General features: G+C 37.5%; 1 protein-coding gene across 1 annotated transcript in view; it reads right to left on the reverse strand.

The window, feature by feature from the left end:
* Positions 1–20,168, reverse strand: part of THSD7A (thrombospondin type 1 domain containing 7A) — a 484,105-nt gene that overhangs the window by 102,667 nt on the left and 361,270 nt on the right. Inside the window, exon 7 of the mRNA XM_040260579.1 lies at positions 5,482–5,676. Within this exon, the coding sequence (XP_040116513.1) occupies positions 5,482–5,676 (195 nt within the window). The remainder of the gene's footprint in view (positions 1–5,481; positions 5,677–20,168) is intronic.

Below are 20,168 nucleotides of genomic sequence, written 5' to 3' on the forward strand. Positions count from 1 at the left end.
AATGTTACCAATAATTTTTTCCCCTCGATCATATGGAAGAAGTTATTGAAATGATGCCCCATTACCCGAAATACTTCAGTATGTATTTCCCGCAATCAAGGGCATTTTCCTATACATAAGCATATGCAATATTCAGGATTAGGCAATTAATACTGATGCATCATTTCCATCCAATCCTCAGATCCATTTAAACTTGCCAATTATCTCAGAACGTTTTTAATAATAAAAGGACCTGGTTCAGAATCAACTCTTATATTTAGAGCTTATGTCTGGCTAGTTTCCTTCAATCTTTCTCAATCTTTCCTTAATTTTCATAACTTAGACACTTTTGAAGATCAGGGGCCAGTTATTTTGTAGACTCTCTTCCAGGTAGGGTTTGTCAGATGTTCCCTTATGATCAGATTCTACAATATGCATCTTTGACAGGGATGGTACGGACATGACATCATGCTCTCATCGTACCACACCAGGAACACATCCTTTGTATTCGCCCCATTACTGATGATGTAAACTTTGATTATTGGCTTAACATAGTATCTGTCAAACTTCTTCATTAGAAGGATACTTAAGACTGTAAATATAATGCTCTTCATCAGGACTTCCAATTAATTTATTTATATCAAGTATGGATTCATGGTTTCCTTAGTTAATGTATAGAAATAGCTATTATTGTTAATTTGCATTCACATTGCTCCTGTATGTGGCCAGGGGGAGACTCTTGAAGCTAGCTTCCCTGACCTTTTTTTAATTTCACTTTGATTTTATATTGGAGTAGAGTTGGTTTACAATGTTGTGTTAGCTTCAGGCATAAAGCAAAGTGATTCAGTTATATATATGTGTGTGTATATCCACTTTTTTTCAGATTCTTTTCACATATAGGTTACTACAGAATATTGAGTAGAGTTCTCTATGCTATACGGTAGGTCCTTATTAGTTATCTATTTTATATATACAATAGTGTGACCTTTTGAAATATTTTCCTCTCCTTTTCTTTCTGGCACAAGATCCTCCGGGCACATCTTGTACTTTTGCTATCCCAGCCCTAGAATCAGCTATTTCTCCAAGAAGCCCGGGCTCCTTTCATTGGAGAGTGGGATTAGACACCAAGATCTCAGTGCTGAACGCATTGACTGCTCATAGGGTCCCACTGCTCTCATGTCATTTCAGTGAACAGAGCTAACACATGTATATGTCTATAATATGAACACATATCTTACTTATACTTGAATTTCATGTATTTTTATGTCTAGGACTCCCCTGATAGCTCTACTGATAAAGAATTTGGCTGCAATGTAGGAGACCCTGGTTCAGTTTCTGGGTTGGGAAGATCCCCTGGAGAAGGCTACTCACTCCAGAATTCTTGGGTTTCCTTGGTGGCTCAGAGGGTAAAGAATCACCTGCAAGGCAGGAGCCCTGGGTTTAATCCCTGAGTTGGGAAGATCTTCTGGAGAAGGGAAAGGCTACCCACTCTAGTATTGTGGCCTAGAGAATTCCATGGGCTGTATAGTCCATGGGGTTGCAAAGAGTTGGACACAACTCAGTGACTACACTTTCACTTTCATGTCTAGATTTACAAATTGAACACCATGAATTCACACTGATAACTTCAAATTCCTATATAATACAACAAGGTTTACTCTAGTTTGCTTTCTTAACATATTCAAAACTCCCTTCTTTAGCAATAAGAAATCCAACTATTATGTTTAATACATGTACCTATTTGGTCAACCAACTGCCCTCACCAGTCTCCCACTGCCATCTTCACTGCTCCAGCCATGGGCCATCTTCATCACTCTGCTCATACTCTGACACCCTGCATTTAACCAATCCACTTTATTGAAACCCTCCTCCCCCTGGGTTGGTTTCCTCAATGCTGAGATTCCCTCTTCATCCTGCTTGTGCTTTTACTCTCTCGTGCAATCCATGTGCCCCTCCCTTCAGACCTCTCAGTGTCTCTGACATTTCAGGTCAGGCCACACTTTTCTCACTGGGGATGCCCATCTCACTCAGGCTGGGCTCTGACAACCCACCCTGGATCACTACAGACCACCCCCTCCTGCCCACCTGCTGGCACAGATGCTCAACTGTTTGGCTCCACTTAATAACTTTGCAGATAAAACTGTTCACGAAGGGAGCTAAAGAGCCTAGAAAGGACAGGAAGGAAAGGGAAAAGAAAGGATAGCATGAGGTAAAGGAAAGTGCTATTCTATTATTTTACCATTCTTTTAATAGGAATAAGAAAATAATGAGTCATAACATTTTAACAATGGAGACTGTGTCTAGTTCATTGGGGTCATATGGAATACTCCTGTGTCTCACACACTTATATATATACACACGGATATAAATACACACAGAAATAGAGGTAGATACACAGACACATATACAAAAGAAGACTGATAAACCAGGGGTAAGATCAATAGCCAGCACTCCTTTCTTTCCAGCACACAGTAGGAATGTATTTCCCCTGCCCCTGCTGAAATTAGGTTCAAATTCAAGTCATGAGTATATGACGTGCTTTGATAATGAAATGTCAATTGGAATGATATAAATCACTCTGGATGAAAGAATTTACTTGCTGACTCTCTTAAAACAGATAAGAGTCCCCAGCTATCTTCTTCCTCTCGCATGAAGATTCTGAGGTAGGCTTTCATACGGAGGTGCAATGCTGAGACATTTCATGGAGGACAAACTGTCATGGAGAGTTACCTATCACTGTAGCAAAATTCCCAAGAGGGAAAAATAATTGTTCTATTAAATTACTGAATTTATGGGCTTACTGCAGTACAACTTTGACTTCATCAATACAGAGGTTATATAATCTCCAGTATAATGTATAATGGTAACATTTTTACTGAGATAAAAGTACAAATGAATAGGTTATAGCATTTATTTTGTAAATCCAGATAAACGCTTTGCACATGAACTTGTCTTGTAAGTTATTTCACCAGAAAATCATTTAATTTCATGTCTAAACAATCAATACATAATTTTATTAATGTAATCTTTGCCCTTAAGGTTATCATAGTAATATTCTGATCCAGATAATTAAGAAGATCAGGCTTCCCAGATAGCGCTAGTGGTAAAGAACCCATCTGTTAATGATGGAGACGTTCGATTCTTGGGTTGGGAAGATCTCCTGGAGGCGGGTATGGCAACCCACTCCAGTATTCTTGCCTGGTGGGCTACGGTCCACAGTGTTGCAGAGTCAGAAACAACTGAAGCGACTTAGATACATGCACATGTGACACGTACAAGTATTAAATCTCGAGGAATAATAGAAAAAACAGATTTTGTGCAGAATTCTAAAAAGGTTATCTAATTGGCAGGGAAATGTATTTTTAAACTTCTTGCAAATTAGTTTCTAAATCGTTTAAAAAATAGCTTCAGAATTAGAAAAGACTTATTTTGAAGGAAAGAAAATGTGTTTCAGTGTCAAGCAAATAACAGGTATTAAATTGTCTCTGAAGGACAAATTCTTCATCAGATATTTCACATAATGATACTAGTTTCTGTAGCTGTTATTAACAGAGACAAATAACAGCAGGTTCCCCATTGACTGAATCTCCTCTACAGTTTCCACTTAAAATAATGTTTTGAGTTCACGGGCTTCCCTTGTAGCTCAGCTGGTAAAGAATCTGCCTGCAATGTGGGATACCTGGGTTGGATCCCTGGGTTGGGGAGATCCCCTGGAGAAGAGAAAGGCTACCTCTCTAGTATTTGGTCTGGAGAATTTCATGGACTGTATAGTCCACGGGGTCTCAAGGAGTCGGACACAACTGAGTGACATTCACCTCACCTTTATGATTAATTATTTATACATTTATAATTCTCCAGCGTGTGTTTCTTATGATGCAGCTGTTAGCCTTCATTAAAAATTATCCAAGTCCCATCCTTTCAAACTAAGCAGATGATACATACCAAAGAGCAATCATAAATTCCTGCCTTTAAAGCATTTCATGACCTTTCAGTGTGAAGCATCATGTCTATGGAAATAATGATCTGGTGAGTTCTGCAAGCATGGCAAAATCTCAGCCATGTGACTCACAGGGCAAAAAGTCACTCATTACTAGTCACACAGCAAGTGTCTGCAGAATATAATGGATTTATAGGAAGCAGGGTGAACACAGATCTAATTTTAATGAAGCCCACGACATAATTTGAGCTGATAGAGTGCGAAGTCTGAATATAATCTATACAAGGTTAGAGTTATTGTCTGACAACATAAGGAATATAATTTTTTCTTGGAAAGGTTCTATTTTTTCTATTAGGTTCCACAAATACATTCTTATTTTGGCAGCAAAAAAATTACGTTTATATTGAGGTGACAAGAAAAAAGTGTTTGGACACTTCAAAAATTCTAAATTTTTTCACAGGTCGACTATTTTAAATATGTTACATTTTCTCCTATGCCTTAAGGCCAACATATTTTTGGCCTTATATTTTTGCACAGAATAACATACAAAGAAAGCAAATTTGATTAAAAAAGAACACGAGCAGATTTCTATCACTAAAATGTTTCATAAACAGGAAAATGAAATAGGTAATGTGAAAACTCTTCTAAAATTGATTAACTAGGGGTATACATAAAGAAACATGTGCTTACCTCAAATAGAAATCGTTAACTAGAGTTAAATGTGAATGAAAATAGTCATTCAGCCTATATTAAATAACATCTGCCTATATTCTTGAGACAGAACATGTGACACGTGACAGATCTTGACTTATTTCTGTGTTTCCCTTACTCCTGTGTTATTTTCCAGAATGACAAGATTAAGTATGACATTATATCACCCAGTCACACAGAGGCCAAATTAGCATTCAGATACAAACTTGAGAGACAATTACCAAGAGCCTTGTATTTCTTGACAATGGAGCTTGCATGGTATGAATATATGAAAAACTTATGCTTTATTCACCCAATAGCAAGAAGTGATTTAGGAGCAACATATTTTCAAAGTGAACACAATCTACATATGAGACTCAGAGCCTATGTTCAGAAACCTGAATGGTAGAAAATCCACGTCATTTTCAGTCAAGCAACAGTCATGGTGGTGATTATTTTAAATACAGTTTAGTATTTATGAGAAGGTAGACTAGGATTTCACTGGGAAAGACTGACCACTAAAATGAGAAAACAATGAAACCTGTCATTTGGAATTTAAGGAGTCATTTTCAGATTTCTCCACAAGTTTAACACTTTGAAGTAGAAAGAACCTGAGTTATTAGGAGGGAGGGAAGGAAAAGTGAATTCATTTTTCAAAGTCTTTTCTTTTTTACTAAAGATCTATGTTCAAGGTTAATATTAAGGAACAGGAGCAAGATGCCTAATATGTCAACAGATATTAAATCTCCTTGGTTCGTTGGGTTTCAGGAAGCTGATTTTTGTGGAACTATCACTGTATCCAGGCTGTACACACAATGAAAGGCATACCAGCTTCTGGAAGAGATCTGAGTCCCTTCTGAAGCTGGTAACCTTACCTTCCTCTCCTGCATAGGCCAGGATGGACCGCGCTCGTATCTGTTTTCCTTCTGTGGTTTTTCCTGAGCAGGTGTGAGAGCAGGAGGACCACGTTGACCACATGCTGAGCACACAGTCCTTGGGACAGGGCACATCGCAGGCAACGGGGATGGGGAAGATGGCGTCTCTGCACAGCTGTCTGTCAACTTCTTCTCCTGGGAAAGACATCATCACCAACAGTCCATCATTTTAAAATAATGTAAAATGAGCTACTGAAACCAGACGGGCACCAGAATAAATTAGCTTACTTTCCTTTTGTTCTCTGTTAAAAGCCAACAACAACAAAAAAGAGTCACTGTCTACTACAGCCAGATATTAAAAAAATACCAGGAATGAATAAACAGATTCCCAAATGAAGCTTTTTTTATTATCAATGCTTAGGTATGTAGACAAAACGCATTGCTTCAAGTATTTTATGCTGTAATACCTGCCCAGGAAATGATGTTTATAGATATTAATCTCTGCAATAAAGAACATCAGTGAACTATGCCTACCCCCTTTATTTAATTGTTGGAGATGAGCCATCATTCACAAATGATTCTATCCATAGCATGTACCATTTGTTTTCATGAAACCAACTCATAGTTGCTATTTGTAAACTCCTGTGTCTCCCAAGGAATTCATTTTTGTACAACTGGTAACCTTTTTCTTTTATTTAAAAATGACTTTGTTAGCTGGAAATAAACAGGAAGCATAAATAGTAGGACAGTATTATAAAACCACTGGCTATAGCGATCCCATTTTGAAAGGGGAGAAAAAAATAAGGTACACAAATAGCAGAAGCAAGATGTTGTCACTCCAGTGCTTAAAGCTCTTCAGTAGTTTCCTTCTGCTCTTAAGATAAAGGCTAGATTTCTCAAAAGTTTATGAGACTTCAAACCCCATGGCTCTTGCTTCTGTTTCTGGCTTCATCTCACTTCAGTCTTTCTGTTACCCCAAAGCCCTAGAGTCTGGCACTTATTTGGTGTTTTTTGAGTGAATGAAGTGAGATATACAAAAGGCCAATGAGAAAGAAAATTTTGTTGCTGTTAGTAAATGCCAAAGAAACCTAGAATAATTACAAATAAGTGATCAAAATACAGTATGAAAAAAGTCTGAACTCTGTTGGATAGCTGGTAAGCGTAGGAGCTAATGAGGTCATTCAAACAGAGTAACACAAAATACAAACAAGCAAAATTAATTTGCCATTTTTCCATAGAATATATCCATAATTCTGGATGAGTATATCAGAAATGTGTGCTTTAAGGTATTATGCATTCAGATGAAAAAAGGTGACTAATCTTGTGTTTGTTCATTGTTATAAGCAAACAAACAACTCAGCTTTGTCACTGATGGAGGGTTAGGAGGATCATTTTAATAGACAGTCGTTTATTCATATATTTTAAAAACAAGACAAAAAAATCAGGTCAATTGGAAATGCTCTAACATATTAAATAGCTACTAGTTTATAGGGCTTTAAATCATCAGGCAAAATCAAACGTCAATTATAATGCACTTACATGTTAACAATTACTAGTTTGCTAGGATTTAAATTATTAGACTTGCTCACTAGTAAGACTCACTAAAATGAAGCTGAGTCATCGTTATATCATTCATTCTCCTTTAGTTACTCTGACCAGTGAGATCTCTTTTGAGTTTGCCTTATATCCCATAAATGACATGATAGATTATAGGATAGAGTACAAAAATCATTATAATACAAGGCATGTAATATTTGATCATTTAAATAACAATGACGACTCTTGTGTTTACTAGATTTTTTTTGTTAGTGCAAAGAGTGACTTGCATGTTTTATTTCCTTTGTTGTTATCTTTTATTGTTTCAACTACTTTCACCCACTTTTGTTTCCAATAGTCTGTAAAATGTAAGGCAAGTTTGGAGCTACAGTTTTGTTTTCTATAATAGTTACCTAATCATTTTTACTCAGAAAAATTTAATTCATTCTGTAGCATTTGAGGAAAGACTGCTACCTGTGTGTTATTACATTAATTTGGATGACATAAGTAATATATTTCTGTTGCATATAGCATAAATCTGAGTTCCTTGGTGGCTCAAGCAGTAAAGAATTTGCCTACAATGCAGGAGACCCAGGTTTGATCTCTGGGTTGGGAAGATCCCATGGAGAAGGAAATGGCAACCCACTCCAGTACTCTTGTCTGGGAAATCCCATGAACAGAGGAGCCTGGTGGGCTACAGACTATGGGGTAGCAAAGAATTGGACACAACTGAGTAACTAACACTTTCTTTCATAGTATAAACCTAAGAGATATACAATTTTAACCTTTTTTGCTTTCTGAATTTTTTTTTCAACTTGTGTCCCACATCTTATGTTAGCTCTTTTTCACTCATCATTTTTGGTTTAGTTATGTATTAATATATTTTTCTGTAGTTACATTCCTTCTAGAGTCTCCTTAACCCTCTGTGGAGCTCTAAAGATCCACGTTGGATCCGACCTCCAAGATTTCGGCGTTTAGTTTACTCCTCCCTTGCCCCCTGAGCTTTGTCACATGTGACCTTGCCTGTTTGTCCCCTAATGTCTTGCATCCAAATACCAGTACTATGTCCTAGCCACAGTGGCTTCTCCCCCTTTCCTCCTACTGACCAATCTCACTGTTGCTCTTCACTTTTCAGGAATCTTTCAGATCCTCACACAGTAGACCGCTTCTCACCATGCAGGTTTCAGTTCAGTTGTGTCCTTGCGAGGGGAGCTTTGAAAGTGAAAGTCGCTCAGTTGTGTCCGACTCTTTGCGTCCCCATGGAATACAGTCCATGGAATTCTCCAGGCCAGAATACTGGAATGGGTAGCCTTTCCCTTCTCCAGGGGATCTTCCCAACCCAGGAATTGAAATGGGGTCTTCTGCATTGCAGGAGGATTCTTTACCAACTGAGCTATCAGGGACTGACCAGATACAATTTCATAGTAGCTTCATTTTATTTTCATTTTAGTGAGTCTTACTCACTATGAGCAAGTCTGATCATTTAAAGCCTCTTTTTCTAGTTTCACTAGAAACTATTGTAATGAATTGTTTACATGTCTAGTATCTGATCCTGCTGCTAGAGTACGAGTTTGATAAGGGCATGATTCTTATCTGCCTTGCTCATTATTTTATACTTAGAACCCAAAGAGCATCAGGCTCCTAGTAGACATGAAATAATCTTCTGCTACGTAAGCAGATAAATTAATTAACCTGAAGTTACTGTTCTAGGGAACAGAAGGTTGGACTAGACGAGTATGGGTCTAAGCACAGTATTTCTTCAATGGCCATGCACTCCACTGCTTGAGGACTGGGCTAAGGTGTATTCAGAGGACGGCCAGTGGCATAAGCACAATCTGGAGTGTGCCAGAAATGCATTCTCTCAGTTCCCCCTCATAAATTGTGACGTTCATTTTCAAATGACCCCTGGGTGATCTGCATGCCGGTAAAACTTGAAAAGAATTGCTTTAAGATTTTTCTGCCCTTATTCTCTTGTGGTTTGATTAGAATCAAATTGCCTTGTGAAAGAGAAGCATATAAAACAAATTCATCCAGATTTCATACCTAACATCATTCATTTCTCTGTCGGACACCCTTTTAAGCCTCTATATCTGGGTGAAAACAGTCATTCAGTGAATAGTTACTGATTGCCCATCCTTGGTCAGGCACTGTGCCATGAATATCATACACATCATCCCAGCTAATTGTGACAACAATCTTTTTTTTTTTTTTAGGTATAATTGACATATAACGCTACATTAATTTTAGGTAGCAAAGAGTCGGACACGACTGAGCGACTGAACTGAACTGAAACTGAACTGAACCGTCACCACGATAAGTCCAATTAACATTTCCATATGATTACATATACATAAACATTATTTTAAGGAGATAAAAACTGTTTTGCATGACACTACCAGAGAAAATATAGCAGTGAATCCAACATAAAGATATAAAATATCAGGTTAATTTAAAATCTTTTCATAGAAATGGAAATTCCATTTTTCCATATCAACCCTCCTATTATTAGGACACTTTCAACCACAATATGTCTCCATTATAGAACCATTTGAGACCCTCATTATCTGAATGTGCATCCCTATAACTCCAGGCAGGCACATCTGATTATCATTACGGTGAATAGCATTGTTCTACAACTCATTCAGGCACAGAACATAACATGTTTCTTTTTTATTTTTGTCCTTTAATCTTTCTGAAGTTGAAGTGAAGTGCTACTCGCTCAGTTGTGTCCTGACTCTTTGCAACCCTGTGGACTGGAGCCTACCAGGCTCCTCTGTCCACGGGATTCTCCAGGCAAGAATACTGGAGTGGGTTGCCATTTCCCTCTCCAGGGGCTCTTCCCGACCCAGGGATCGAACCTCGGTCTCTGGCATTGCAGGCAGATTCTTTTGTCTGAGCCACCAGGGAAGCCTTTTCTGAGATTAATTTCTTGTTATTCTGAATGTGATGCCAGCATTTAGAATCCTCCTCATGCTTGCCTTTCTGTATTAAATATGCTATATTTTTTGGCATTTCCAACATGAAAAATTTGGAAGGACTGCTTTGCTTTTAGATAACATACTCATCCCCTCAGTCCACATCAAGATCTAGACATTTTAACCAAATCTTAAAAATATGCATATTTTACATGAAATATATAACACAGAAATAAAGGAATGAATCATTGTCTAGGTATTACAGTTTAGTCTTGCTCTGATGCCTTAACTGAGGCATATTTTGTTCAACCTTGTTTGTGAAACCCAATAACAAGAAGTTGGGGAATAAGATGAAAATGCCTGATATTTTTATGAACTCAAAAACGTATTTAAATATTTAAGTTGGTGAGTCCCATTTAACATTTTTCTTCACAAATATAATCTTAAGAATATTTTTAATAATTTGCTATTTCAATCCATTTAAACGCATATTTTTCATCTTTGAAGTAACTCCCAAATGTCCCCTTGTTTAATCTATTTTCATAGATACCACCAAACTCTAACTCTTCTAAAGTATCTCCTTTCATTTTGCTGTTTCTTAGTATAGAATAAGAGAACGGAACATCTGCTTGAAGTAATTAAACTAAAAATTCATGAAGATTTCCAGAGAAATAAAACATGATGAGAACTGAGGTCAGAAGTTAAGACTTTTTCTTTGCTTGGAAAAAATATATACTAAAAGTTTACTGCACTCATTGTGGTAAAGCGTAAATGTAATATAAAAGACAAACCTTGGTTCATGAAGGTTTTTATAGAGTCAAGGTTTTTATAGTTTAGGAGCTGAGTCACTAAGAACACAACACTAATACATTAAATACATTTTTAATGTACATGATACATTAAAATATAATGAACTATATTTTATTGTAAACATATATTTAGTCCTATTCCATAAATGTCACTTGTATCACCCTGATTATTTTTTAATCATAGAAATGTGGAGATTGTTATAGTTGATTTTTAACAGTCCCAGTAGTACTGTGTGCAATACACCTCCAGAAGGCATTGTAAAATCAGAATTCATCAGTGCAATGAAACTGAGATGGGGGTAAGCAGAAAGGAGAAATCAAAGTAGAGGAAAACCAGATATATAGTCAATATATATATATTTTAAATCACACTAGTTAGAAAGTCTCTAATATTGTAACTTTGGGATCAGATTCCTCTTGCTAGACATGTACAAACTCTAGAGCCACCGTAAGCATTATTATTGAGTTGTTGATGTCTTATGTATTCTTCAGAAATTGTCTTAAAAATTCATATGGACTTTTGAAAGTAAAAGCTATTATTTATATACTTACTTATATATTGATAACCAATATAAATGCAATAAAGAATTGAGATGGGAATTGAGATAGGAAAAGAATGGAGGATCCTATTTGCCTACATCTCCTAGAAAACGTTTTAAAATAACCATCTTATCTGAACTTTAAAACAGCTGTAAGATATGTAGGTTCAGAATCACTCTCTACCTATTGAAGTAAAAGACCCATAACTTCTGTAACTGTTTCATTCCTCTTCTTGAAGAGATGCTACACATCTCTTCTACTTCAAAGGGAAGTTTCTAAATCAATTTTAATCTCTGTACTCCCTCTGTGATCACATTCAGTAGCAGCTCTGATTTATTTGATGCACTCAGTATTGCCTGACCCCATGTTCTCTTCCAGATCACTGCCCACTTTCCTCTGGTCTCCTGCAGCATGGCATTCCCTCCGCAGCCCATCACCCATCCTGACCCCAAGGGGGTATTTCTAAAATGCAAATATGAGCATCACAGTCTTCCCAATACCTATCAGCTGAAGCCCAAATTCTCACTAGGGCAGAAAACAAAACATCCTCCTTCCCCATCACTGCCTCGTGGTTTCCCTGAATTCTCGCCACGAGAGCCATTTGCTTTTCCAGGAACTGACACGCTGCTTTCTTGCTCCTCTGTCATTTCGTGTACATCGTTCTCCACGCCTCACTGCCCCACATCTTGCTAAGTCATCCTTTAGGACTGGATTTCCTTCCTCTACAAACCTCCTCTGACTTTCTTCAACTGTCCAGGTGGAGTTACGCTCTATCCTCTCTGTTCGCACAGTTTTGTAGACATAACATTGTTTAAGACTGTTTGCAATTATCTGTTTACTCACCTTTACCCCCATTAGCCTATGAGAACCTTCTGACCAGAGATCTCATCTTATTCAACATCTTTATATCTGGATCCCTTCTTTCAGTTATTGTTAAGACTTAAAAGAGTTTTGCAGTAAATATTTGTTGGATAAGGGGAAAAAATGAATTGGAAAGCCCAGAACATTTGTTGTTTTCCTGAAAAAGCCACTGGTATTATACATTTCCAATTGTCAGATTACTATTAATTAGAATGTAACCAAGACAGCCTTAACATTACCCTTGGCTTGACTAAATTTTAGATAGATTTCTTCCTGACTCTGGGCCCTTGACCTCCCTTCTCTTAGATAATTTATTTTGGAAAAATTTTCTTTGTAAATTTTCTTTCTGCCTCTTTGAAATTGTGTACATCTTCTCCTAACCTCTTGTCAGTGTTTTACAACCCAGCAAATGTCTTTCTCAAGAGTTGGGAACCATCTCTGTCATGGACACATCAAAGATAGTGTCCTGATTTCCCAGTCTCTGTAGGTTGGTAGGTGCTTATTTTCTTCATTGGGCATCAAGTAGCAAACACAGATGGTCTAATCACACAAACAGAAAACCCTCTGCAGACTCAGGAGTAACTCTGTGTGCTCAAAACTTCGCATTGATCAATCTCCTCTAATACCCTCCAGTGTTTTCCCACTAGCTCACCCCAGTGCTTAGAAATGCCTTGTGTTTCTGCACAGCTGATTTTAGCTTCTCTCCAGTGTAACAGTCTAGAATAAAGACTGGCTTACTGTGTAACTTTGGTGCAGTTTTTATTTTGACCAATTTATATGTAATTCATAAGAATGTTATCTTTAGCTTCACCTACTCTTACTATATATATATTACCTACTGACTTTTCAATATCTTTACACAAATTAGGGACTTCATACTATTTTTTTTTTTAGGATTTTCCTCCATTTTCATCGTCTTTTTAAAACTCTTTCCATCCTTAATAAGCTTATCTTTTATGTCCACTCTCTGTCCTTTTCGTTGCCACCTTTATTTTGTTATCTCCAGCCTGTTTTCACATTCCAGGCAAAACTGAAACAAGTGATCCTGGGACAAAAAATGTCTTCCTTCCCTGACAGCAGCCATATTGCAAATCTAGGCTCTGATGTAGTGAGTAATGCAGGCTTTAACCAGAAAACTACTAGGGCTTATCAATGAATTTGGTAAAATTGTAGGATACAAAATCAATACGCAGAAATTTGTTGCATTTCTATACACTATTAACAAAAGATCAGAAAGAGAAATTAAGGGAACTAATCCTATTTACCTCTGCATCAAAAGTAATAAACTTATTTAAGGAGACAAAAACTTGTACCCTAAAAACTACAAGATGCTGATGAAAGAAATCATCAAATAGATGACACAAACAGATGGAAAGATATATCATGTTCTCAGATAGAAAGAACCAATGCTGTCAAAATACCACCCTAGGAAATCTACAGATTCAATGCAATTCCAATCAAATTACCAACATTTTTAGTAGAACTAGAACAAACATTTTTTTTTAAACTTTGTATGGGGGTGTAAAAAACCCAGAATAGACAAGACAATCTTGAGAGAAAAACAAAGATGGAAGAACTGGCTCTCTGACTTCAGATGATTTATAACACTACAGTTATCAAAATAGTATGGTAATGGCACAAAAAGAGAAATACAATAGAATAGGTTAGAAAGCCCAGAAATAAGAAATAAACCCATGCACCTATGGTCAATTAATCTGAGACAAAGGAAACAAGAATATACAATGGAGAAAAGGCAGTCTCTTCAATAATTTGTGCTGGAAAAATGGTACAGCTACAGGTAAAATAATGAAATTAGAACACTAACATCATATACAAAAATAAACACAATGGATTAAAGACCTAAATGTAAGACCTGATACTATAACACTCTTAGAAAAACACATAGAACACTCTTTGACACAAATTGCAGCAATATCTTTTTGGATCCAATTCATAGATGAAAAACAAAAATAAATAAACTGGACCTCATTAAACTCAAAAGCTTTTGTACAGCCAAGGAAACCATAGCAAAACAAGGATAGTCCATAGAATGGGAGAAAGTAGTTGCAAAGGAAGCCACTGACAACAGATTAATCTTCAAATTATACAAAGAGCTCATGAAACTCAATATATTTTAAGAAACCAATTAAAAAATGGTTGGAAGATGTAAATAGACATTTCTCCAAAGAAGATGTACAGATGGCCAAAAAGCACAAGATGCTCAACATCCCTTATTAGAGAAATGCAAATCACAAAACCAGGTCACACTGATCAGAATGGCCATTGTCAAAAAGTCCACAAACAATAAATGCTAGAGAAGGTGTGGAGAGAAGAGAACCCTCCTACACTGTTGGATGGAATGTAAATTGGTACAACCACTATGGAGAATAGTGTGGGGGTTCCTTAAAAAACTAAAAATAGAATTACCATATGACCCAACAATCCTACTCCTCGGCATATACCTGGAGAAAATAATAATTTGAAAAGATACATGCAACACAATGTTCATTGCAGTACTGTTTACAATAGTTAAGACATGAAAGAAACCTCAATGTCCATCAACAAAGGAACGGATAAAGAAAGTGTTGTACATATATACAGTGGAATATTATTCAGCTGTCAAAAGAATGAAATACTGCCATTTACAGCAACATAGATGGGCCTATAGATTATCATACTAACTGAAGTCAGACACACAGAGACAAATGTCATATATTATCATTTATATGTGGAATCTAAAAAAGTGATACAAATAAACTTTTTTACAAAATAGACTCACAGACTTTAAAAACAAAGTAACAATTACCAATAGGGAAAGGTGGAGGGAAGGAAAAATTAGGAGTTTGGTATTAACATACTGCTGCTGCTGCTAAGTCGCTTCAGTCATGTCCACCTCTGTGCGACCCCAAAGATGGCAGCCCACCAGGCTCCCCTGTCCCTGGGATTCTCCAGGCAAGAACACTGGAGTGGGTTGCCATTTCCTTCTCTAATGCATGAAAGTGAAAAGTGAAAGTGAAGTCGCTCAGTCGTGTCTGACTCTTAGCGACCCCATGGACTGCAGCCCACCAGGCTCCTCCGTCCATGGGATTTTCCAGGCAAGAGTACTCACATACCACTATATATAAAACAGATAATCAACAGAGACCTACTGTATAACATAGGAAATTTCTCAATATTCTACAGTAACCTACACAAGAAAAGGACTGATATATGTATGTGCTGTGCTATGCTTAGTAGCTCAGTCATGTCTGACTCTCTGCAATCCCATGGACTGTAGCCTGCCAGGCTACTTTGTTCATGGGGATTCTCCAGGCAAGAATACTGGAGTGGGTTGCCATGCCCTCCTCCAGGGGATCTTCCTAACCTAGGGATCGAACCCGGATCTCCCACGTTACAGGCAGAATCTTTACCACCTGAGCTACCAGGGAAGTCCAAGAATACTGGAATGGGTACCCTATTATCCTCCTTGGGTTGGATCTTCCCAACCCAAGAATCAAACCAGGGGGTCCTTCACTACAGGTGGATTCTTTACCAGCTGAGCTACCAGTGAAGGCTGGAGATATATATATATACACATATGTGTGTGTGTGTGTATAATTGAATCACTTTGCTATACACTTGAAACTAACACATTGTAAATCAACTATAAAATAAAATAAAAAGTAACACAAGATTTAATTTCATTTTTGAGAAGAAACCTAACAAGGTATAGTAAGTAAACTGATTTGTTATAAATAAATGATGAAAATTTAGTACTAAATATAACCATAACCTTGCACTTCTTGCTTCATTGACCTTAGGGCACTTGTAGTGCAAATTGCCCATTTAGTGAATAGGGTGTTAGGCAAACAACTCTTTGTTACTACATCAATGACATCCTTTCCTAATAACTCTAGTTAAGGATTTCACTTGGGGTTAGACAGAAAAATAAGTAAACACTAAAGACGGTTATCAGGTCCATGACTTCTGCCTCTGTTGAACGTCAACTATCATGTTGAATTTTTAAACTCATATTCTCTATATGTAAAATATGCTACTGGTAAAACTGAAGGTACATGTGTTTTGCAATAAAGGTGTGAAATGTATTTCTTAACTGAAATTAATACTTCATTTTATGCTCTTTCCAATTATACTTTTGTTCATCTGTCTGAACAAAACCGTGCTTTGCTCATTTTTAGTAACTAAAAAGTGAACTGACTCATGTTTATAAAAGCACTATAGAAATTCTCTGAAGCCTCTGTGGCTCAGATAATAAAGAACCTGCCTGCAATGCAAAGGACTCGGCTTTGAGCTCTGGGTCAGGAAGATCACCTGAAGAAGGGAATGGCTATCCACTCCAGTAATCTTGCCTGGAGAATTCCATGGACAGAGGAGCCTAGTGGGCTACAGTCCATGGGGTTGCAAAGAGTCAGACATGACTGAGCAACTAACATTTCACTTCATGGAAACTAGCCAAATCAAATAATAATTTCAAGATTAAAGAAAGCTTAATTCATTCTTAGTTCCTCAGTTTGTTTTAATTTCATATTTTCATTCTTGATTTGCTCTTTCTTGTGACTTCAGTCTCCTTCTTTTTGAGTTTGAAATTATCTATAATGTTAACATCATCTCTTCCAAATTTACATTTTTAGTTAACTAGAAAGTGAAACAGCCCTGGTGCAAAAACTGCCTCTATCACTTAACTACTATATGTTCTTGGGAAAATTATTTAATTGCTGTGAGATTCAGTTTCCTAATCTGCAAAATGGAAGTTAAATATTTATGGTGGTGGTGGTTTAGTCATTAAGTTGTATCCGACTCTTGTGACCCCATTGCCTGTGGCCTGCCAGGCTTCTCTGTCGATGGGATTTTCCAGGCACAAATAGTGGAGCGGGTTGCCATTTCCTTCTCCAAATCTTCCCAACTGAGGGGTTGAACCCGGGTCTCTTGCATTGCAGGCATATTCTTTACTACTGAGCCACCAGGAAAGGCCAAAATATTTACGGTACTGGTATGCATATTAAATGAGAAACTTGTTTATGGTGCTGGTGTGCATATTAAATGAGAAAAATGTTTTAATTGTGCCTAGCTCAATGTTTGGCGCACAGATGAAAAAAGTTACATATTATAGCAATATCATGCCTATTTCATCTCCTTCTGTCAGTGGAGGAGTTGAACATCCCTCCCTGCACCCTTGTGGAAATGGATCTACTCCATTCAAAACACCATGTTTTTCAATACACTTGCATTAACTTGCTTAATCATCTCCCCTCTAATTCTGGTTATAAGTGGGCTTGCAGAAAGGTATTAGCAAATATCATTGCACTAGACTCACATCATAAACTTCACCATTCAGTAATTTTGTATTTTTCTTTTTGTTAAAGTGCTAAGGTTGTGGGAAAATACACAAACCTTTGGAAAAGCCAATTTATGTAATTATGACCATTAGATGTTAAATCTCGTATTCTGAAAATTATCTAGAGTTCTATTATAAATGTATTCTGGGCCTCAATCAAAAATTTAAAAATCTAAGGTTATATTAGAGAATATTTAGATCATAGTGATAAGCAGAAGTACCAAGACCTGTGGCATCCTATAATCTTCCTTCAGTCCCTTCCCTATGTAACTTCTAAAACTGTACGTTAAATAGCTGCACACAACTACTTTTAGTCATTAAGCCTCACAGGCATCTTCTAGACAAGGGAAAAGAAAGCTTCTTTGGAGGTGCAGTGACGCAGCTACACTGAACTGTTTTACAGTACTAAATGAGAGAAATTATGTTACTAAATGAAAGCAATTATACCTAGGGTCATTTTGAAGCAATATCAATACCATCAACAGAACAGTCCCATTTATTATCACCTATTGGTTTAATTAACTTTAAAGCTTATGTGAATACACAGTTCCATATCAAGCATTTCCATAGAATCCCATGTACTTGGAAATGAAATACAACTCCTGTGTTGATCTCTTCAGACTCATCCTCTGTGCCACTAAGGTATTTGAAAGGCCGTATCCCAAGTCCCTCTTACAACTCTGCAAGGCTCTTTGAGGATGAGGGTGCTGGTGGCTTTCCCTTTTGTTTTGTTCTTTTCAAATTTCTGTTTTTCCTTTTTTCAGGTCTTGGTTACCTCTCATTCTTTCCCTGAGAGAGTTTCACATTTCCAATCTGTCCTGCAAATTATCCACCAGTCAGCCAGCCACATTGCTGTGATTGTATTAAACCCTCTAATGATTCCCTGTAGTTTTCCAGATCAAGCATGCGTTCCTGTCTGTTGTGTTTTAAGACATTCCACCATCTGTCGCCACTTGACATACCTTGTCCAACAAATCTATTTCCAATGCTCTGGGTATGGTTGCAACAAGATTAGGCTCAGGAGACCACATTGCTTGGAAAAAGATGACTCCAAGCCTTTATCAACTCTTTGGATGTGCTGTGCTCAGATGCTTCAGTCATGTGTGACTTTTTGTGACCCCATGGACTGCAGCCTACCAGGCTCCTCTGTCCATTGGATTTTCCTGGCAAGATCACTGGAGCAGGATACATGCCCTTCTCCAGTGGATCTTCCTGACCCAGGGATCAAACCTGCACCTCCTGTACTGCAGGTGGATTCTCTACCTGCTGAGCCATCCGGGAAGCCATTTAGGACTACATTAAAAAACAATGGCAATTTGTAAATTTTCTTGTTTTACTATCTTTAAGCACTCTTACATTTTGGGATCTCTTTTATATTCACAAAAATAAAAAGTATAGTTACTCTACAAGTAGCTATTATAAGATCACAATGTACAAACAAGTCTATAGAGTAATGGAAAAATTACAGAAAAATATTAAGTAGACCTATATTTGACTTTGAAATCTTGCCAGTATTAAGGAGACCAAATGATTTAGAGATACTATATTTATCACATAAAATGTTCATCAATAAAAATGAAAAGATAACCCACAGAACTGGGAGAAAATATTTGCAAATGAAGTGAATGACAAGGGATTAGTCTCCAAATATATAAACAGCTCACACAGCTCAATATCAAAAAGCAAATAACCCAATTCAAAAAAAGTGGAAGAACTAGACATTTTCTCCATAGAAGATAAACAGATGGCCCACAACCATATGAAAACATGCTTAACAGTACTAATCGTTCAGTTCAGTTCAGTTCAGTCGATCAGTCATGTCCGACTCTTTGCAACCCCATGAATTGCAGCACGCCAGGCCTCCCTGTCCATCACCAACTCCCAGAGCCTACCCAAACTCATGTCCATCGAGTCGGTGATGCCATCCAGCCATCTCATCCTCTGTCTTCCCCTTCTCCTCCTGCCCCCCAATCCCTCCCAGCATCAGAGTCTTTTCCAAGGAGTCAACTCTTTGCATGAGGTGGCCAAAGTATTGGAGTTTCAGCTTCAGCATCAGTCCTTCTAAAGAAATCCCAGGGCTGATCTCCTTCAGAATGGACTGGTTGGATCTCCTTGCAGTCCAAGGGACTCTCAAGAGTCTTCTCCAACACCACAGTTCAAAAGCATCAATTCTTCGGAGCTCAGCTTTCTTCACTAGAGAAATGCTGATCAAAACTACAATGAAGTATCACCTCACACCCATCAGAATGGCGACTATTAAAAAAATCTACAAACAATAAATGCTGTAGAGGGTGTGGAGAAAAGATAGCCTTCTTGCATTACTGATGGGAATGTAAATTGATACAGCCATTATGGAGTACAGTATGGAGGTTTCTTAAAAAAAAAAAAAAAAAAACTACAAATAGAACTACCATGATGTGAAGTGTTAGTCACTCAATCGTGTCTGACTCTTTGTAACCTCATGGACTGTAACCCACCAGGCTTCTCTGTCCATGGAATTCTCCAGGCAAGAATATTGGAGTGGGTTGTCATTCCCTTCTCCAGGGGATCTTCCCAACCCAGGGACTGAACCTGGGTCTCCCACATTGTGGGCAGATTATTGTCTGAACCAACAGGGAAGTCCTTTGAACTACCATATGACCCAGCAATCCCACTACTGGGCATACACTCAGAGAAAATAATTCCAAAAGA

Source organism: Oryx dammah, unplaced genomic scaffold, assembly GCF_014754425.2.
Source record: "Oryx dammah isolate SB20612 unplaced genomic scaffold, SCBI_Odam_1.1 HiC_scaffold_18, whole genome shotgun sequence".
NCBI lineage: Eukaryota > Metazoa > Chordata > Mammalia > Artiodactyla > Bovidae > Oryx > Oryx dammah.